Genomic DNA, 16,872 nt, shown 5'->3' with positions numbered 1-16,872 from the left:
GTAGAAGAAAAGCAGATGAGATGATAAAGCAAGGCTAGTTCTCCCAGTCAGTGTGGGTTTAAACAGAAATAAGATGCCCGTTGTCTCCAGCTCTGAGCTCAGAGGCCACATTCAGGATGAATGAACACAACTCAGAGGCCTTCATGCCCTTGGAGTAAAGTGAGCTCATGGCTCTCTTTTGATCCCTTGTCTCGCAGGTGATGCCACCTATCTGGATATCTTCCGTGAATTTTCCCACATGGCGTCCAACAATCCAGAGAAGTTGAACAGACGGAGCCTGCACTTCAGCCACCCCTGCAGGTAGCAGCCACCTCTGGTGCTGCTTTCAGGACATTCAGTATCTCCTCCCTGGCATTCAGCTTTTGAGTCCTGTGAGACTGGAATGGACAGGCTCTTGGGGAGGGGGAGGAAGGGCAGCCTGCTGAACATAGGAGCCAACTTTTCAAAATTATTGGGGTGCTAAGCCCAATGGAAATAACCCCTCTCTGGACACATAAAAGGAATTTTCTCAATATTGGGGGTGCTCAAGCACCCACAGCACCCACAGAGTCGGCTCCAATGCTGCTGAACATTCATATGTTCTAAGACTTTCTGAAAGAAGTACAGTGCTGGAGTTTTGTTTCTGGGAATTGCTCCATCAGGAGAGAGAGAGAGAGAAAGAGAGAGAGAGAGAGAGAGAGAGAGAGAGAGAGAGAGAGAGAGAGAGAGAGAGAGAGAGAGAGAGTATTTCTTTGTATCCTCCCGTCCCCCCCAATGATGGAGATTGTTGCAAAAATACCTTTACTATGGGATTGTGTGGCTCAATTTTCACCATGTCTGACTCCTCATGGCCAGTCTAGGTGCCTTGCCTCCCCAATATCTAGGCTCTGGGCATCACGTTTCTGAGCAGGAGAAGCTCTGTGAAAGCTGGAGAGAACTGAACTTTTCCCTCTGCTGCATATCTGTATAATGCTGAAAGCCAGGGTTGCTAATTCACAATTTTTTTTTTTTTACAGTCACTCTGCTAGACTTTTACCAACAACTGTGCTTGTTTACAATGTTGAATAGATGGAAAATGTCAAAACACGTACAGGTCTCCTTATCTGTGCGCTCCGGCTGATCTCACATTCCATATTCATACTGTAGAACTGTTTTGTGACGGGTCAATATGTGCATAAAACTGGTCTTTTAAACGGCATGGAAAACACTTAGGACTAAATTCAGCAAGTGGAATTCATATTTGGGCGCAAAAAAAAATCCAAGCGGGGCACGATTCTATAAATGGTGCCCTGAGTTGTATGCCATTTATAGAATAGCACTTAGAGTCAATTCCCACACCAAACTTTGGGAGCGCGGATTTGCGCCAATTGAAACCCGGTGTAAATCCTGTCACAGAAGTTAGACGCGGATGCCTGGTATTCAGTAATACCGCGTGCATCTTTAGTGAACACCCGTGACCCGCCCATGCCCCTCCTGTGGCCACGCCCCCTTTTCAATTGTGCGCTAAAAAATTTCCATGTAGATCTTTATAAAATAGCACTTAGGAAGATGCGAGCTCAAATCCAAACCATAGTCAATTAACACCAATAAGTGATTGTTAGCAACTAATTATTGGTGCTAATTGGCTTGTTAGTCAATTTAGTTGTGCATGCACCTCTTGGAATAGCCATTTATTCAATCTGGGGGTTAAATGTCAATTCTATAAGTTGGCTCCTAAATTTAGGTGCCAGTAATGCGCAGTAGCGCGTATGAGCATGATTGGTATCGATAATTGCCAGTTATACGTGTGTGTTCTAAGCGCTATTCTATAAATAGTGCACCAAGATCCCTTAGTGTGCAACTGTCAGGGGGCATATGCATGGGTGGAACAGGGACATAGCATGGGCATGTCGTCAGTCAGCATGTGCACTTTTCTAGAATACTACCAGTTGCATTCGTTGCATGGTGCACTTAATCTTGTCCACTTGCACCAGTTATTGACCTGTCATAAGTAGGCATCCCTAACTTTTAGCATGCTGCACCAATTGTACTCTATAACCACTTCGGAGCCCCTTTAAGCCATTATAGAATTGGCTGTAAGCATTCCCCTTTGTGGCATATAAAGTGAGCCGACAATGCTACTCAAATAGGGACACAATAGAACTGCTGGGGTCTATCTGATTATCACTTACAAAAATTACTCCAGTCTATATATCAATAACTTTATTATGACATGTGCTTCAACATTATGCACATATCGTAATTAAAAACAACAACACAACACATTAACTTCACACTACTAATCTCTCATTCACTCATTCCCATTCTTTCAATGTACCTGTCCTCCCGTTTGTCATTATTAGTTTTGCTAATAAAGTTTATATAAACCAATACTCAAATGCCATTTATAGAATAGCACTTAGAGTCAATTCCCACACCAAACTTTGGGAGCACGGATTTGCGCCAATTGAAACCCGGTGTAAATCCTGTCACAGAAGTTAGACACGGATGCCCGGTATTCAGTAATACCGCGTGCATCTTTAGTGAACACCCGTGACCCGCCCATGCCCCTCCTGTGGCCACGCCCCCTTTTCAATTGTGCGCTAAAAAATTTCCATGTGGATCTTTATAAAATAGCACTTAGGAAGATGCGAGCTCAAATCCAAACCATAGTCAATTAACACCAATAAGTGATTGTTAGCAACTAATTATTGGTGCTAATTGGCTTGTTAGTCAATTTAGTTGTGCATGCACCTCTTGGAATAGCCATTTATTCAATCTGGGGGTTAAATGTCAATTCTATAAGTTGGCTCCTAAATTTAGGTGCCAGTAATGCGCAGTAGCGCGTATGAGCATGATTGGTATCGATAATTGCCAGTTATACGTGTGTGTTCTAAGCGCTATTCTATAAATAGTGCACCAAGATCCCTTAGTGTGCAACTGTCAGGGGGCATATGCATGGGTGGAACAGGGACATAGCATGGGCATGTCGTCAGTCAGCATGTGCACTTTTCTAGAATACTACCAGTTGCATTCGTTGCATGGTGCACGAAACTGTTTAAAAGCAGTCTCTAAGATAAACGTCCATGAAGGTAAAACACCCTTCAAAGTTTCCAGGTACTTGATGAACGGGGATTATCACCCACATATGATGTTAGCTTGTTCCTTAGATAAGCGTCATCATATGTGGGTGATAATCCCCGTTCATCAAGTACCTGGAAACTTTGAAGGGTGTTTTACCTTCATGGACGTTTATCTTAGAGACTGCTTTTAAACAGTTTCGTGCAAATACTGTAAAGTTATGAAGAACAAAAATACTCATGTGTTTGGTTAAGATGTATCTTAACAAATATTGATAGTTTGAAACTGTATTAGAGTAAAAAACATTTAACAGTTCAGTCAAGAAACCATTTGAGTATTGGTTTATATAAACTTTATTAGCAAAACTAATAATGACAAACGGGAGGACAGGTACATTGAAAGAATGGGAATGAGTGAATGAGAGATTAGTAGTGTGAAGTTAATGTGTTGTGTTGTTGTTTTTAATTACGATATGTGCATAATGTTGAAGCACATGTCATAATAAAGTTATTGATATATAGACTGGAGTAATTTTTGTAAAAGATATAAAGTGAGCACCAGTTTATAGAATTGCTACCTTCAGGGGCAGACTGACAGGGATCTGGGCTCCCAGGCAATAAGAGGGTTCTGGGCCCCCCACCCCCGAGTCCCACATCTCTTCCCCCTCCTCAGATCCAACATCTTTCTCCCCCCCGTGCAACATTCTTTCTCCCTCCCCTCGATGCACCACTCTTCCCCCCCCCCCCCTCCGCAGCTCCACCATCTCTGCCCCCACCCTCTCTTCTCCAGGTCCAACATCTTTCCCCCCTCCTGAGGCCAAATCTCCTTCTCTCCTCTTTGTCCCTGGATCTGGATCTCCCCCCCCCCCACGTTTACCTCAAAAGCCCCTTTCTCCATACAGGACCCTGGCTGTCTGCCGCTGACTGGAACCTTTCTGCTGTGGCTCACCCTTGTGGAAGCAGGAAGTTACATCAGAAAGGGGCAGTTCACGACAGAGAGAAGGTTCTGGTCAGCAGCAAACAGCTGGGGCCCTGTACAGAGAAAGGGAGTTTTGAGGTAAACGGGGGGGGGGGGGGGGGGGGGGGGGAGAGGAGCAGTGCCAGACCCAGGGACAGAGGGGACAGAGATGTTCGACAACTGCACTGGGCCCTTGAACAGTGCCCGGTTGCCCGAATGGTCAGTTCGCTCCTGGCCACCTTTAACAGGAGGAATGCCAGGCCAAAGTTTTTATGGACATGAATTTACAAACATCACTTTTTCAACATTTTGTTTTAAATTTTTTTTTTTTTTTTTTTTTACTTTAGTAAGTTTACTACCAATTGATGACCTGGTTTAAAGCGCCAGGGAATTCTTGTATCCCAGATCTTGTGCTGCATTAAGGCACTTTGCCCTGCTCCCCCCCCCCCCCAACACCCCCGCCTTCTGTTTTGAAGGCTGTTGCTTCAGTATTTTTTTAATTCTTTGCATCGGTACAGCTGAAGAAAGACAATACTGTGTTTGTCTTTGTTTTTAAATATTTTGTATTAGAATTTCTTTCACAAATATAAAATATATAAAGGTTTTAACTTGTGGCCTATACAGGTATAGTCACCACAGTGTATGAGAGTGTATTGTTGAGTGATATTATACGTATCTTATTCACATTCTGAGTAATATATCAGAGGCAGAATATATTGTATTTTTGAATTAAACTGACTGGCCAGACCTCTTCCGTGAGGTATGCTATGGAAAAAGTAAATAAAATAAAAAAAAAATAAAATTAGCAGCCACTTTCTCTACTCATTTTAAATAAAGGTACAATTTTGCAATGGAGTTGAAAGATGTCAGATAATACTAGTTTACAGATATCTCTGGCAGCAGCAGGAGATTCCTTTGAGGATTCATTCAAGAACCCACAAGACCGTGGCTCACCCTGTCCTAGAGATGATGGTGCCACGAAATGGCTTTCAGATGGATGAGCTGCATACTGGATCTTAGAAGAAGCTTTGCTGTGAATCCAGCAAAATCAAGTTGTCTTAAAGGAATGAGAGCCCATTACCCTGTGTCTGAATGGAGGAACTGGAGATCAGCACCCTGACAGAGGAGCAACCTAATGGTTAGAGCAACAGACTGAGAAACTGGGAAGCCTGGCTTAAATCCCAGAGTGACTCCTTGTGATTTTGAGAAAGCCACTCAACCCTATATTGCCTCAGGTACAACCTTAAAGAGCAGTGCTATGAAGGGCCCCTAAATATGGTCACCAATTGCGTACACTAATTTAGAGAATAGGTGCACTTCATGTGCAAAATTGACATCACAAATTGGCATGTATGCTTGTATGTGCTACATAAATACATAAGTATTGCTATACTGGGACAGACCAAAGGCCCATCAAGCCCAGCATCCTATTTCAAACAGTGGCCAATCCAGGTCACAAGTACCTGGCAAGATCCCAAAACAGTACAATATATTTTATGCTGCTTATCCTAGAAATAAGCAGTGGATTGTCCCTAAGTCCGTTTTAATAATAGTTTATGGGCTTTTCTTTTAGGAAGATATCAAAACCTTTTTAAAACCCCACTAAGCTAACTGCTTTTACTACATTCTCTGGCAACGAATTCCAGTGTTTAATTACACACTGAGTGAAGAAATATTTTCTCCGATTCATTTTAAATTTACTACTTTATAGCTTCATTGTGTGCCCTCTAGTCCTAGTATTTTTACAAAGAGTAAACAAGCACGCTGCTCTACAAAATCGGTGCACTAATAGCATGGTGTTGTTATGATTGGGGTCAGAACCCCTCTCAAACTTACCTTTTTCCTGGGGGTCAGCTTCTTAGCTGGCTTCTGTTTCCTGTGTCTGTCCTTTCTGAGCTAGCTCTGTCTCTCTATGCTAGCCAGCATGGCTCTAATTGTTTCACTATACTGCACCTGTGTGTGTGACCTAAGTTAGCTCTACCTCTCTTTGGGTGTACTGGCTTCAAGTGCTTCACGGTGTTGCATTGGTGTGGGTTGGGCCTCTCTGGGTCAGTGTGCTTTTGCCTAGGTCTAGGGAGTGTGACATCATCAGGGAGGGCCTTGATAAGGAGGTGGTGTTGTTTCCTTCAGAGCATTGGCAACAGTGGTGTTTGCTTTAGGTAGGGTGGTGCTGTGTGCACTTCTGACTTTGTGTCTAGTTTCCCTGCTTGCTTTTGCTAAGGTCCAGGTTAGTGTTAGTGCAGTGTGCACTGGTGACTGTGTGTTTAGCTTTCCTGCTTTTCCCTTATGGTTCCCCTGCTTTTCCCTCTTGGTTTTGGAAGCATTGCTATGTGTAGGGCTTTGGAAGCTCTGTTGCTGATAGAAGTACTTCAGGGTTTGGTGTTGTTAGGAACACTGCAGAGTTTGCTGTTAGAAGTACTTCTGGTGTTTGTGCTATTGGGAGCATTGCAGTCTTTGCTGTTGGTGTTTGGTGATTTAGAATCACTTTTGGCTTATGTGTTAGCTTCCCTGCTTTTTCCTTGTGGCTCCCCTGTCTTCCCTTTTAGTGCTAGGAGCTCTTCTGGTTGCTTGCCAGAGTAGTGCTTAGGAAGCACCTTGTTAGTTTTGTTTCTAGCTTGCTAGAGCAGTGCTTAGGTAGCTTGTTAGTTTTGTGTTTAGCTTGTTAGTGTAGAGCTCTGCTTGTAGATTGGTACTTAGTAGCACCTGTGTTAGCTTTGTGTTTAGTTCCCTGCTCTGTTAGTTTAGGGCTTAGGAAGTCCCTTTCTTGAGCAGGGCTTAGGAGCTCCTGTTTAGTATAGGGCTTAGGAAGTCCTTTTGTCAGTTTACTGTCAGGAACACTCCTGCGGGTTTAGGGCTTGGGAGCATGTAGATCAGTTTAGGTTTAGGAGCACTTCTGTTTCCAGTCCTGGTCCCTGTGTCATCCGGTATCCAGTAAGTCCTGCCGGCTACTCGAACCCAGGAGCTCAACTCCTGGGGGGCTTAGTAGCTAAGTGCAGGTGAAGCTGTGTGGACCAGTCCGGTGTGCTCCAGTCCGGTGTTCCAGTCCTGTGTCCTCCAGTCCGGGGGATTCCAGTCCAGTGTTCCAGTCCGGGGGGTTCCAGTCCTGTGTCCTCCAGTCCGGGGAATTCCAGTCCAGTGTTCCAGTCCGTGTGTTCCGGCTCGCTGGGCGGTGCCTGCAGTCCCTGCCGGTGTCGGTGTGCTTGCCCAGCGTTGGTTGGTGGGTTTTGCCTGCTGCTGTCGCTCCTCGTCAGCAGCCCAAGGGCTCACGTTTGCTCCAGAGCCCAGCCCCGCGGGCTCTGAACCTGAGAACCTGACAGGTGGGAACAGCAAATGGGCTATGCCAGTGGGCGGGGGCATGGTTGTGTCCTCTGCATTCTGTCTAGCAACACATGCACCTTATAGAAGAGTACCAGATGTGTGCATTGTAAGGCGCTCTTAAGCACACCAGTTTATGTCTGCCATTGACCTGGTGTATTCTTTCATGCCTAAATTTCAGCATGCCAACATGGCTTTGCACTACTATTCTATAATGGGTTAGGCACACCTTAATGCCGCTTTAGAATTGGCACTAAGGGCTAGATTCTATATTTGGCACTTAGGCGTATTCTCTAATGTATGCCTTGATTTTATAGAGTAGGCTTAAATTTCTATGCAGTATATAGAATACGCCAAGTGCCTCTCTGCGTGACCGAATTTGGTTGCATCCATTTACGTCATGTTTTACTTGGCCTAAATCCCGATGCCTAAATTAGGAGCAGAGCGGGTGTATTCTATAATAATGTGCATAGATTTTATAAACGCTCATGCCCACGTCCCCTTTTCAACTATGCGACTTAGAATTTACACGCACCATGTTACAGAATACAGTTAGCGAGTTGTGCACGTAAACCTTAATGCCAATTAGTGCTGATAATTGCTTGTTAGCATCCAATTAACAGCACTGATTAGCTAGTTAACCAATTAAGTTACGTGCATTGTTATAGAATACGCTATGCAGTGGCGTAGCAAGGGTGGGGTGGTGGGGGCGGTCTGCCCTGGGTGCACGCTGCTGGAGGGTTCAGAGAGCAGCCGCGCGCCTGTCGGCTCTGCTGGTTCCCTGCTCTCTCTGCCCCGGAACAGGTTACTTCCTGTTCCGGGGCAGAAGGGAGCAGGGAGCCAGTGGAGCCGACAGGCGCGCGGCTGCTCTCTGCACCCTCCAGCAGCCAAGAATGCAACCAGGGGGGGGGGCTTAATGCGCCTGGAGGGGGTGTCATTGCACCGGGGGGGGGGCTTGATGCACTGGGGAGGGGGGTGCCATTGTGCCGGGGGTGGTGTCATGCTGCACCCTGGGGGGACGGATGCCACTGCACCCGGGGGGGGGGGGGGGGGGGGGGGGTTGCACAGAAGCGATCCGCCCCGGGTGGCAGCCGATCTAGGAATGCCACTGACTCTATGATTTCTGCATGAAAATTAAGGCACGATATATAGACTTTTTGAGGTAAATGTGCTTCTTTGTCACATCTACATTTAGATACCACTTTACTGAGATTCCCCCTTAGATTATAAGCCCTCAAAGGGTAGGGAAGTACCTACTGAATATGAATGTAACTCACCTTGAGCTAAATGTGATAAAATGTCTGTGCTTAATCGGAAACTCCCTTCCCTTCTTCCCTACTTGTCTGTTTGCCCTGACACTGATGACCATTGATTCTCATCAGAAGGTCCTTTGTGTGTTGGCCAATGACCAGCATCTCCTGCTGGATCTAACTATTCCTATCACCAGCCAAATTGTCTTCTGCTGCTGCTGTGTTGGGATGGGGCATTGATTGACATGCTCTGTCTTTGATCCTGCACAGGGGATCATGCCCTCCCCAGACACACAGTTTCAGCCCTGTACTTCCCTGCACTTGGGTGACTCTATGATCCCCCTCAGTACAGGACGATAATCCTTTGTCATACATGTAGTTACACACACTCCTCATCAGTTTGTCCCTTGAGCTACCTGTTTAATAATACTTGAGTGATTAAAAAAAAACCCAGAAAAGGCTTAAAGTGGCTGGACAGAGTGGTTTATTTATGCACTTTTCAACATGGAAGTCCTTCTCTCTTAGAGCCCCTTATGGGGATGTTTCACTTATGCACCAAAGCACAAGTTCTCAGGGAGAGCTGGGGGAGAGGGTCCTATCTCATTAGCATTCTCTAGGGGTACTTGCATTAGATAATTACACACAGATTTAGGGAGTGAGCTGACTTTCTCTTTTTTTTTTTCTAGTTGATAAGAAGCAAGTGCTTAGAATGAGTAGCAGCTCAACAGCTGATGTGGCCCCTCAGCAGAAAGGCCTGGGTCCCCTGCAGGCTGGTGTGGCTGTGAAGTTGAGGAAATGCAGATTGTAGTTCTCAATACGCTTCCGGAAGCAGTCGGCGGCCTCTTCGTCACACTCACACACCAGTTTCTCACACCTGTTCCTCGATTTAACTGTGAAGATGAAAACAGGATAGTGGCAGTGAGCAGGGTTGCCGGGTTGAAAAACTTTTCCCCACCCAAACGAGCCCAAAACCCGCCCAAAGTTAAACCCTGCCCCCGACATCATCAACCCCGCCCCCGACGTACCCTCGACATCGTCAACCCCGCCCCCGACGTACCCTCAACGTCATCAACCCCGCCTCTGACGTAGCCGCCGCCGTCACTAATCCCGCCCCCGATGTCACTAACCCCACCCCTGACATCGTTGACCCAGCCTCTGCGGGGCTTCTAGTGGACCAATTTGGACCAATAGAAGCCCCAGAAAACCGCCCAATCCGCAACGCGGCTTTTTAAAAGCCGCCCAATTTCCCGCAGCCCGCAAAAATTGCCCGCAACGGGTCGTGGAAAGCCGCCCAATTGGGCGGGAAACCCGCAGACCTGGCAACCGCGGCAGTGAGCAACTGAGAAGGCTGATATAAAGATAGAGATGAAAAAGGCAGAGACAAGGCTTCCAGGGTTGGCTGGTGATCGCTAACACTGTCAATGACAAACTGAAAGGGAAATGAGAGGAGGTGCCACTTTGCACGGGGGTGGGGGGTGGGGGGGGGGGGGGATAAGGGCAGATATGATTGAGGTCTACAAAATCCTGAGTGATGTAGAATGAGAAGAAGTGATTTGATTTTTTTACTTGTTCCAAAAGTACAAAGACTAAGGGACACTCAAGGAAATGACATGGATACTTTTAAAACAAATAGGAGGAAATATTTTTTCACTCAATGAATAGTTAAGCTCTGGAACTCATTGCTGGAAGATGTGGTAACAGCGGTTAGAGTATGATAGGTTTACAAAAGTTTTGGATAAGTTCCTGGAGGAAAAGCCCATCGTCTGCTATTGAGATAGACATGGGGAAGCCACTGCTTGCCCTGGGATTTGTAGCATGGAGTGTTGCCACGATTTTGGTTTCTGCCAGGTACTTGTGACCTGGATTGGCCACTGTTGGAAACAGGATACTGGGCTAGATGGACCATTGGTCTGACCCAGTATGGCTACTCTTATGTTCTTATGTACTTTAATTGAATAATGAGCCAATTAGTGTCAATAATTGGCTTTTTAACAAGCAATTATTGGCACTAATTAAATTGGCATTTACGTGTGATCTGAAAAAGGGGTGCAAAAATGGGAGGGGCATGGGCATAATGGAGGCATTCCTAAAATTAATGTACATTGTTATAGAATAATGGGGACATGTGCCTAATGTAGACACATACATTTACGTGTGGTATGTGGAACAAAAAAGTGAGGAGAACCAAGGAGGATACAAAAAAAAACTTTATTGGGTATTTATAAAAATGACCCAACATGGCCGTGTTTCGGTCCCTAAGGCCTGCCTCAGGGGTCTTGACCAATCTCAGATGTTGTAGTGTAATATTATACACTGATGAAGATTTGTTGATAAATCAAAAAACTTCTTAGGTCTCCTCTCTTATTAAAATAACGTATTGCCGTGTCGGGTCGTTTTTTTAAATACCCGATAAAGTTTTTTTGGTATCCTCCTTGGTTCTCCTCACTTTTTTGTTCCACATCTCACGGCATTGTGAGGTTTGTTTACCTCCTTTTTTTTTGCTTCTTTGGCACATACATTTACATCATGGTTTAGTTGGCCATGCCTACAAGTTAGGCACAACTCCCGAACATATGTGCTATTCCATAAACCACACCGAACTTTAGGCGCGGCTTATAGAATAGCACTTTTTTGGTGCTGATTTTTTAGGCACCATATATAGAATCTAGCTCTATATGCACATAAAACCAAAGTCAACCAACCTAATGAAGGAATCAAACTCTACACAAAGAAAAATGTCCAGTTCATTCCTCTAGGGTTGAGCCCTCTGGTGCTGCCAGCCGCCCGGACTGAGCTGTGCACCTCCGAGGCCTGGGGTGAGGAGCACAAATGCTAACAGAGAAGTCAACTGCATGTAATTGTTCATTCACATGGGTATTATTATTCATTCATATGAGTATTTTCAGATCAATCAATAAAACTCTCCCAACAAGAGCTACAGAGCAGAAGTAGAATGTTTCACTTTACAACTTAACATACAAACTCTGGTGTCAGATCAGTGATAGCAACACCAACTCCCTCTCCTACCAAACACTGTGTGATATAAGACAAAATCTTGCAAATAGACCTTCAGAACCTAACCATACCATACCAGCACCAAGTTACAAACCCTACCTACGAGAAGTTAGCATGGCAAATGCTCTAGAACACCAGTGCACCTCCAGGGATCAGGGGGTGAAGAGCTCTTGTCTAGCTGGAGAAGATGGACCACTACAGATTCCTATACAGAACCTAGAAAATCAACTGAATCCCTCATCCCTGTTACCCAAGGAAAACACAGGCCATCACTTAGCAAAAAAAAAAAAAAAAAAAAAAAGATTACAAACTAGAAACTTAATGTAGACAAAAAAATGGAAATGAAAACAAAAGAAATCTGACTGTGAGCAGTGAAATCCAGAGAAACAGAGCTGTGTTTCCTTCAATACAGAACAAAATACAAGATATGTACATTTTCAAAGCTGGCATTATCTTTCTCTAAATATCAAAAATAAATTTGTATTCTTGTTTTCTGAACATTTCATTTTTTCCAGTTGGTTTCTTTATGCAAGGAAGTTCATGCTATCTTATTTTGCTAATTTTAAAAAGAGAGTTGGGGGAGGAGTGAGTGATGTGGCGTTGAGCATGATGTGCAAAAATGTCGCTTTGGTTTGCCCCCCGCCCCCCTCCATACCTAGCTTGCCTCCCTGTTGCCATCCAAAATATCTCTGTCTAGAGACACCACTGGAATGAGAATGGAAATGGGACTGGGAAAGAAAAGGAATGGGAAGCTAGATAGAGGGTAAGAGAAGGAAGAAAGGGCCTGGATGCTGGGAGTTGGGGTGTGGGGGGGGGGGAGTTGAGTGACAGGGAAGGAGCTGGGGTTGGTAAGAAAATGGAATCTTAGCAGAGATTAGGTGGGAAGCAAAACCAGTGCTGGGCAGACTTCTACAGTCTACTTCCTGATCATGACTGAATAGATAGGGATGGGCTGGAGTGTAAATTTTAAGGGGCTTTGACGTTATCTTCAGAACTTTGTACAAGAACAGTGCTGGGCAGACTTCTACAGTCTGTGCCCTGAGAAAGGCAAGGACAAATCAAACTCGGGTATAAAGTATCACATACCATGTAAAATGAGTTTATCTTGTTGGGCAGACTGGATGGACCGTACAGGTCTTTATCTGACGTCATTTACTATGTTACTAAGTTACTCTTTGGGGTTCTACATGGAATGTTGCTACTAACTGGGATTCCAGAATCTTGTAACTCTTTAGGATTCCAGAATCTTCAGAACTTAGTACAAGAACAGTGCTGGGCAGACCTTTACAATCTGTGCCCTGAGAAAGGCAGGGACAAATCAAGCTCAGGTATACATATAAAGTATCACATACCATGTAAAATGAGTTTGTCTTGTTGGGCAGACTGGATGGACCGTTGAGGATCTTTATGTGCCATCATTTACTATGTTATTATGTTACTATGTTATGATGAGAGTCAGGGAAGGAAAATGGGGATCAAAAGCTGATAAGGAATGGGGATAATTTGGGACTGTGATACTCACTGCATTTGATCTTTTCCTCAGTTGCATAGAATCGGTAGATCTGGGTGGTGGGGTTACAGCCCCTCATTATTGCCTCATTATAGCAGCAATCATGCTCATGGCAGCACCTGACCAATCAGAAGAGAGCACAAACTGGGGTGAAAACAAGATAACTCTAGATGGCCTGAGAGCTCCCCCTAATGGAGATGTAAAATAATGACCCGGAAATCCTGCAGCCTCGATAGCATACATTAGAAATTACATTCATTTTCATGTTTATTGTCCCTGCTTCTCTCCCGCCTGCCTCACTTCTCCAGTTCCTGGATTTGTTCATTGCTGCTGCTTTACCGCTTCCTTCCCCTCTCTGTGGAAGTCTTAGCTAGTGAGTGACATGAAGATTCTGCATATTACCAGCTACTGTTAGGATCCCTTCTTCCAACTCATCCGTAGCCCCAGCACTGTCAAAAGTTGCTCATTAGCCGCACCTGTCTACGGGATCCAGCACCATGCCCTGTGTGTTGGGTCCGCAGTGACAGCCATAATTAGTGAAGTTAGCCAGGCTGTAAGAGAAAGTGGTCAGTCGAATCATCTCGTCGAACTGTGCAGTCGTGCCGGCCACAAAGGCAATCACTGAAACAGAAAGAAGGGCCATTGAGTACCATGACTGGGCTACCTTTAGTTCTTGGAGGTCGGCCTGCAACTCAGCTTCGTTTTGCCAGAATAGTAAAACACAAAGGAAGTAGTGGCAGGAGATAATGAAAAAGAGGCAAGAGAACAGTTATGACAGAAAAAATAACTGAAAGGGAAAAATAGTAAGTAGTTACCTGTTACGTCTGTGCTCACCTCACCCTCTGGTGGCCAGAACCAGTGGCTGCTGTGTACCGTCATCCGTTCCAGATTTCAGGTCAGTCCGGTCCGGATCTTCCGGGCTGCCAGACTTGCTTGCTTGGATTGAACCTACACAGCACCTGTAGTTGCCTGGTGATTGTTGCAGCTGAGCTCTAGGTGCTGCTGGGCTTATTAGCCATTTTGATACTCTCTGCCTTTGCCTTTGCATTGCATCTAAGGCCCTGGTATGTTGGTGCTTTTGCACTTCAGCCTGAGTTTGTTTCCTTGCTCTAGTTCTTGCCTGTTCTAGTTAGTCTGTGTTTAGTTTAGGGTATTGCTTGTTTTCTGTATTGCTTGTTTCCCAGTCTTGTTTGTATGTCTTTGTCTAGTTCTGGGTTTATCTGTGTTTGTTCCCTGCTTCAGTGGCTGCTTGCAGCTTTTAGTTCAGTCTCCTGTCTAGCTGTGTTTGCTCCCTGTTTTAGTGGCTGTTTTCAGCTTGCAGTCCTGTCCTTTAGCCTACCTTTTCCCTGCCTTGCTGTCCCTGTGCTGCCTAGCTGTTAGCCAGTCCTGCCCTGTCCAGTAAGTCCTGCCGGCCACCTGAAGCCTTGAGCTCAACTCTTGGTGAAAAGTGGCCAGGTGCAGGTGAAGCCTAACTGTTTGTCAGAGATCTGCCCTGTCTCTAGCGTGGGGTCATTTTGCCTGCCACTGCCGCTCCTCGGCAGTGGCCCAAGGGCTCACAAACCCAGTTTCCAGCTTTGAGAACGTGACATTACCTGAAGTTGAAAATATTATCTCCTTCCTTCCTTAAGGAAATAAGGATCAGACTTTCCTTCTATATTTAACTCAAGAAACAGCAATTACTGTGATTTATTGGCTCCTTTTCTCATTTAGGCTTTTCCTTAGTCCTGCCTACTGGAATTTAACAATTCTTGTATTTGGTATTTTCTGGATTTTTGTATAAGCCTGGGCTAGGACATGACTGCCCTGATTTTCTTTGCATTTTGGATTTTGTCTTTCAATTGTATATAATTGTTACTTCACTTATGTTTTATATATAGATTGTACTGCATATTTTACATACATGATTGGTTTTATTGTTTATATTCTGTTGTATTATTATTATATACATTGCATTAAACTTTTTTTTATTAGGCGATTAACACATTTAACTCCACCTTCTGTCAAAACCTAATCATTCCCTATGCACCTCCCCATCTTCTTCGCTCATTAAACAATCACTGTTTGATGATGCCAGGCCCAAAGAATGCACATTATGAAACCATCCGTCAATGTGTGTTCTTCCTTACGGAATCACCTTTCATTACCTCTTCGCTCTGAGCTATCTTGTACAAAATTTTGGACACTACTTAAAACTGATTCCTTCCTATTCCTGTGGCCAACCACCTACACTTGGCTTTCTATACTTACGTTTAATTGAATGACTGGCCTAGTGTGATTGCCTTCCCTAGTTAATATGGTGTTCTTTTCTAACTTGGATTTGTACACTGACCTGATTTTCAGGTTGGGTAGTATAGAAAATTTTAAATAAACCGTAAACCATAAATAAATGAAATGAAATTGACTAAGCAGGTCTAAATGTGACCCAAAGTCTGGACAGCTGTAATGAAGGCTGGAACATGATCCTGCTGGACACAGACCCCTAATCCTCTTGCATTTATGCTGCGGATACACATGTACCTTACTATTTCTTCTGGGGGCACTCGCATTCTATTATTGCATGGTTCAGAGCAGAGATAGCAAACCCCAGAGGACAGGGAGTAATCTAGTGCATCCAGCCCCTAGTTAGAGGAACGCTAAAAGACATGTTCAAAATTCTGCTCCTACTAACAACTGTGCTCACAGACAAGTCCAGCTGTAACTGGAGAGTAAGGCGAACCTTATCCTTCTGGGTGCTAAAATGTGCTACCAGGTCACACACTCCAGAAGGGGCCGTGTGATGCTGTGATGCTGTGTGACTGTTTCTAGTGTGTAATTAGGTCATAGAACATAGTGGGGTGCTATAATTATTATTTGGCAATTTGCTCACACCTTTTTCAGTAGTAGCTCAAGGTGAGTTACATTCGGGTATACTAGTTATTTCCCTGTCGCTGAGGGCTCACAATCTAGTTTTACACTTGAGGCAAGGTCACCGGGAACAGCAATGGTATTCGAACAGGCAACTCCTGAATATCAAGCCCTGAGCTCTAACTACTAAACTACTCCGCTCCATAAACATAGGAGCCAGATCTGTGGGTGTAGTGGTTGCTCAGTAGTACCCCCAATATCGAGCAAGCTCCTTCATTTGTATCCAGGGAAGAGTAATGTGTATTGTGTTTTGCGTGCCCAATCATTCTGAAATGTTATATTTGCTAATTATGTACTTGGCTGCCTTTCTTATGTCCACAGTTCGTTTCTGGATAATATTTGGACTGTAGATCATTTTGTTACAATGCTATAATGTCTGGTGAATCCTATTCTGGGAGAAATTTATTATAAAGCCATTTGTTTAAAGTCACATTTAGTTTTTAATCTCAGATTGCCTCCTTCCCTTGCTGGGGATTCTAGCCCAGCAAAAGCTTCTAATTTTAATCTGCTATGGCAAATATTAAAATGAGAACCACTTACCACCTGCTAGAAGTAACCCAAAGAAGAGGCGATTAGCCATGCTTATTGCAGAGTGGGAGAAGTCAGCACGTTTACTTGCTTTTCGGTATGTCTGTGGCCCCTCTCCCTATATTCTACCTCTCTTTATATACAGTCTTACGGGAGCTCCAGTGCTTCACCTTTGATAATTATACACTGAGGCCAAAGACTATAATTACAGTATTTAAAAAAGAGAAACAAAAAAGGCAGTTGTTTAATCTTACATTGTATAGGAGGCAGGTAGCAGTCCGGCACTCACACAGGAATAATCGGGAAGGAGGGGGCTGGTCTAGTGGCTCAGCAATTCTATGTACCTCCATGTGA

The 16,872-nt window shown here is 44.5% G+C and overlaps 2 protein-coding genes across 4 annotated transcripts in view; one reads left to right on the top strand and one right to left on the bottom strand.

Annotated features, from left to right (window-relative positions):
* The window catches only part of ACAP3 (ArfGAP with coiled-coil, ankyrin repeat and PH domains 3), a 168,486-nt gene extending 168,048 nt beyond the window's left edge, over positions 1–438 (top strand). For all 3 annotated transcript variants that reach the window (XM_030222493.1, XM_030222491.1, XM_030222490.1), the window contains one exon: positions 198–438. In XM_030222493.1, the coding sequence (XP_030078353.1) occupies positions 198–304 (107 nt within the window). In that variant the 3' untranslated portion in view covers positions 305–438. The remainder of the gene's footprint in view (positions 1–197) is intronic.
* An 8,864-nt stretch (positions 439–9,302) lies between these two features.
* LOC115456906 (phospholipase A2 homolog otoconin-22-like) lies at positions 9,303–16,570 on the bottom strand. The gene is made up of 4 exons (XM_030186293.1): positions 16,531–16,570; positions 13,563–13,707; positions 13,099–13,205; positions 9,303–9,451 (listed from the first exon to the last, which is right to left on the bottom strand). Exons 1-4 carry the CDS (start codon positions 16,568–16,570, stop codon positions 9,303–9,305), a joined length of 441 nt encoding a protein of 146 aa, XP_030042153.1.
* Between the last annotated feature and the right edge of the window lie 302 nt (positions 16,571–16,872).

This window comes from Microcaecilia unicolor, chromosome 13, assembly GCF_901765095.1.
Source record: "Microcaecilia unicolor chromosome 13, aMicUni1.1, whole genome shotgun sequence".
Taxonomy (NCBI): domain Eukaryota; kingdom Metazoa; phylum Chordata; class Amphibia; order Gymnophiona; family Siphonopidae; genus Microcaecilia; species Microcaecilia unicolor.
This window is presented reverse-complemented; position numbering and strand designations above follow the sequence as displayed.

Coding starts and splice junctions, on each gene's coding strand:
- LOC115456906 (XM_030186293.1), bottom strand. CDS start 16,570: ATGGCTAATCGCCTCTTCTTTGGGTTACTTCTAGCAGGTG. Junction 13,708..16,530: donor TGGGTTACTTCTAGCAGGTG/GTAAGTGGTTCT, acceptor TTTCTGTTTCAG/TGATTGCCTTTGTGGCCGGC. Junction 13,206..13,562: donor GTGCTGGATCCCGTAGACAG/GTGCGGCTAATG, acceptor CTGATTGGTCAG/GTGCTGCCATGAGCATGATT.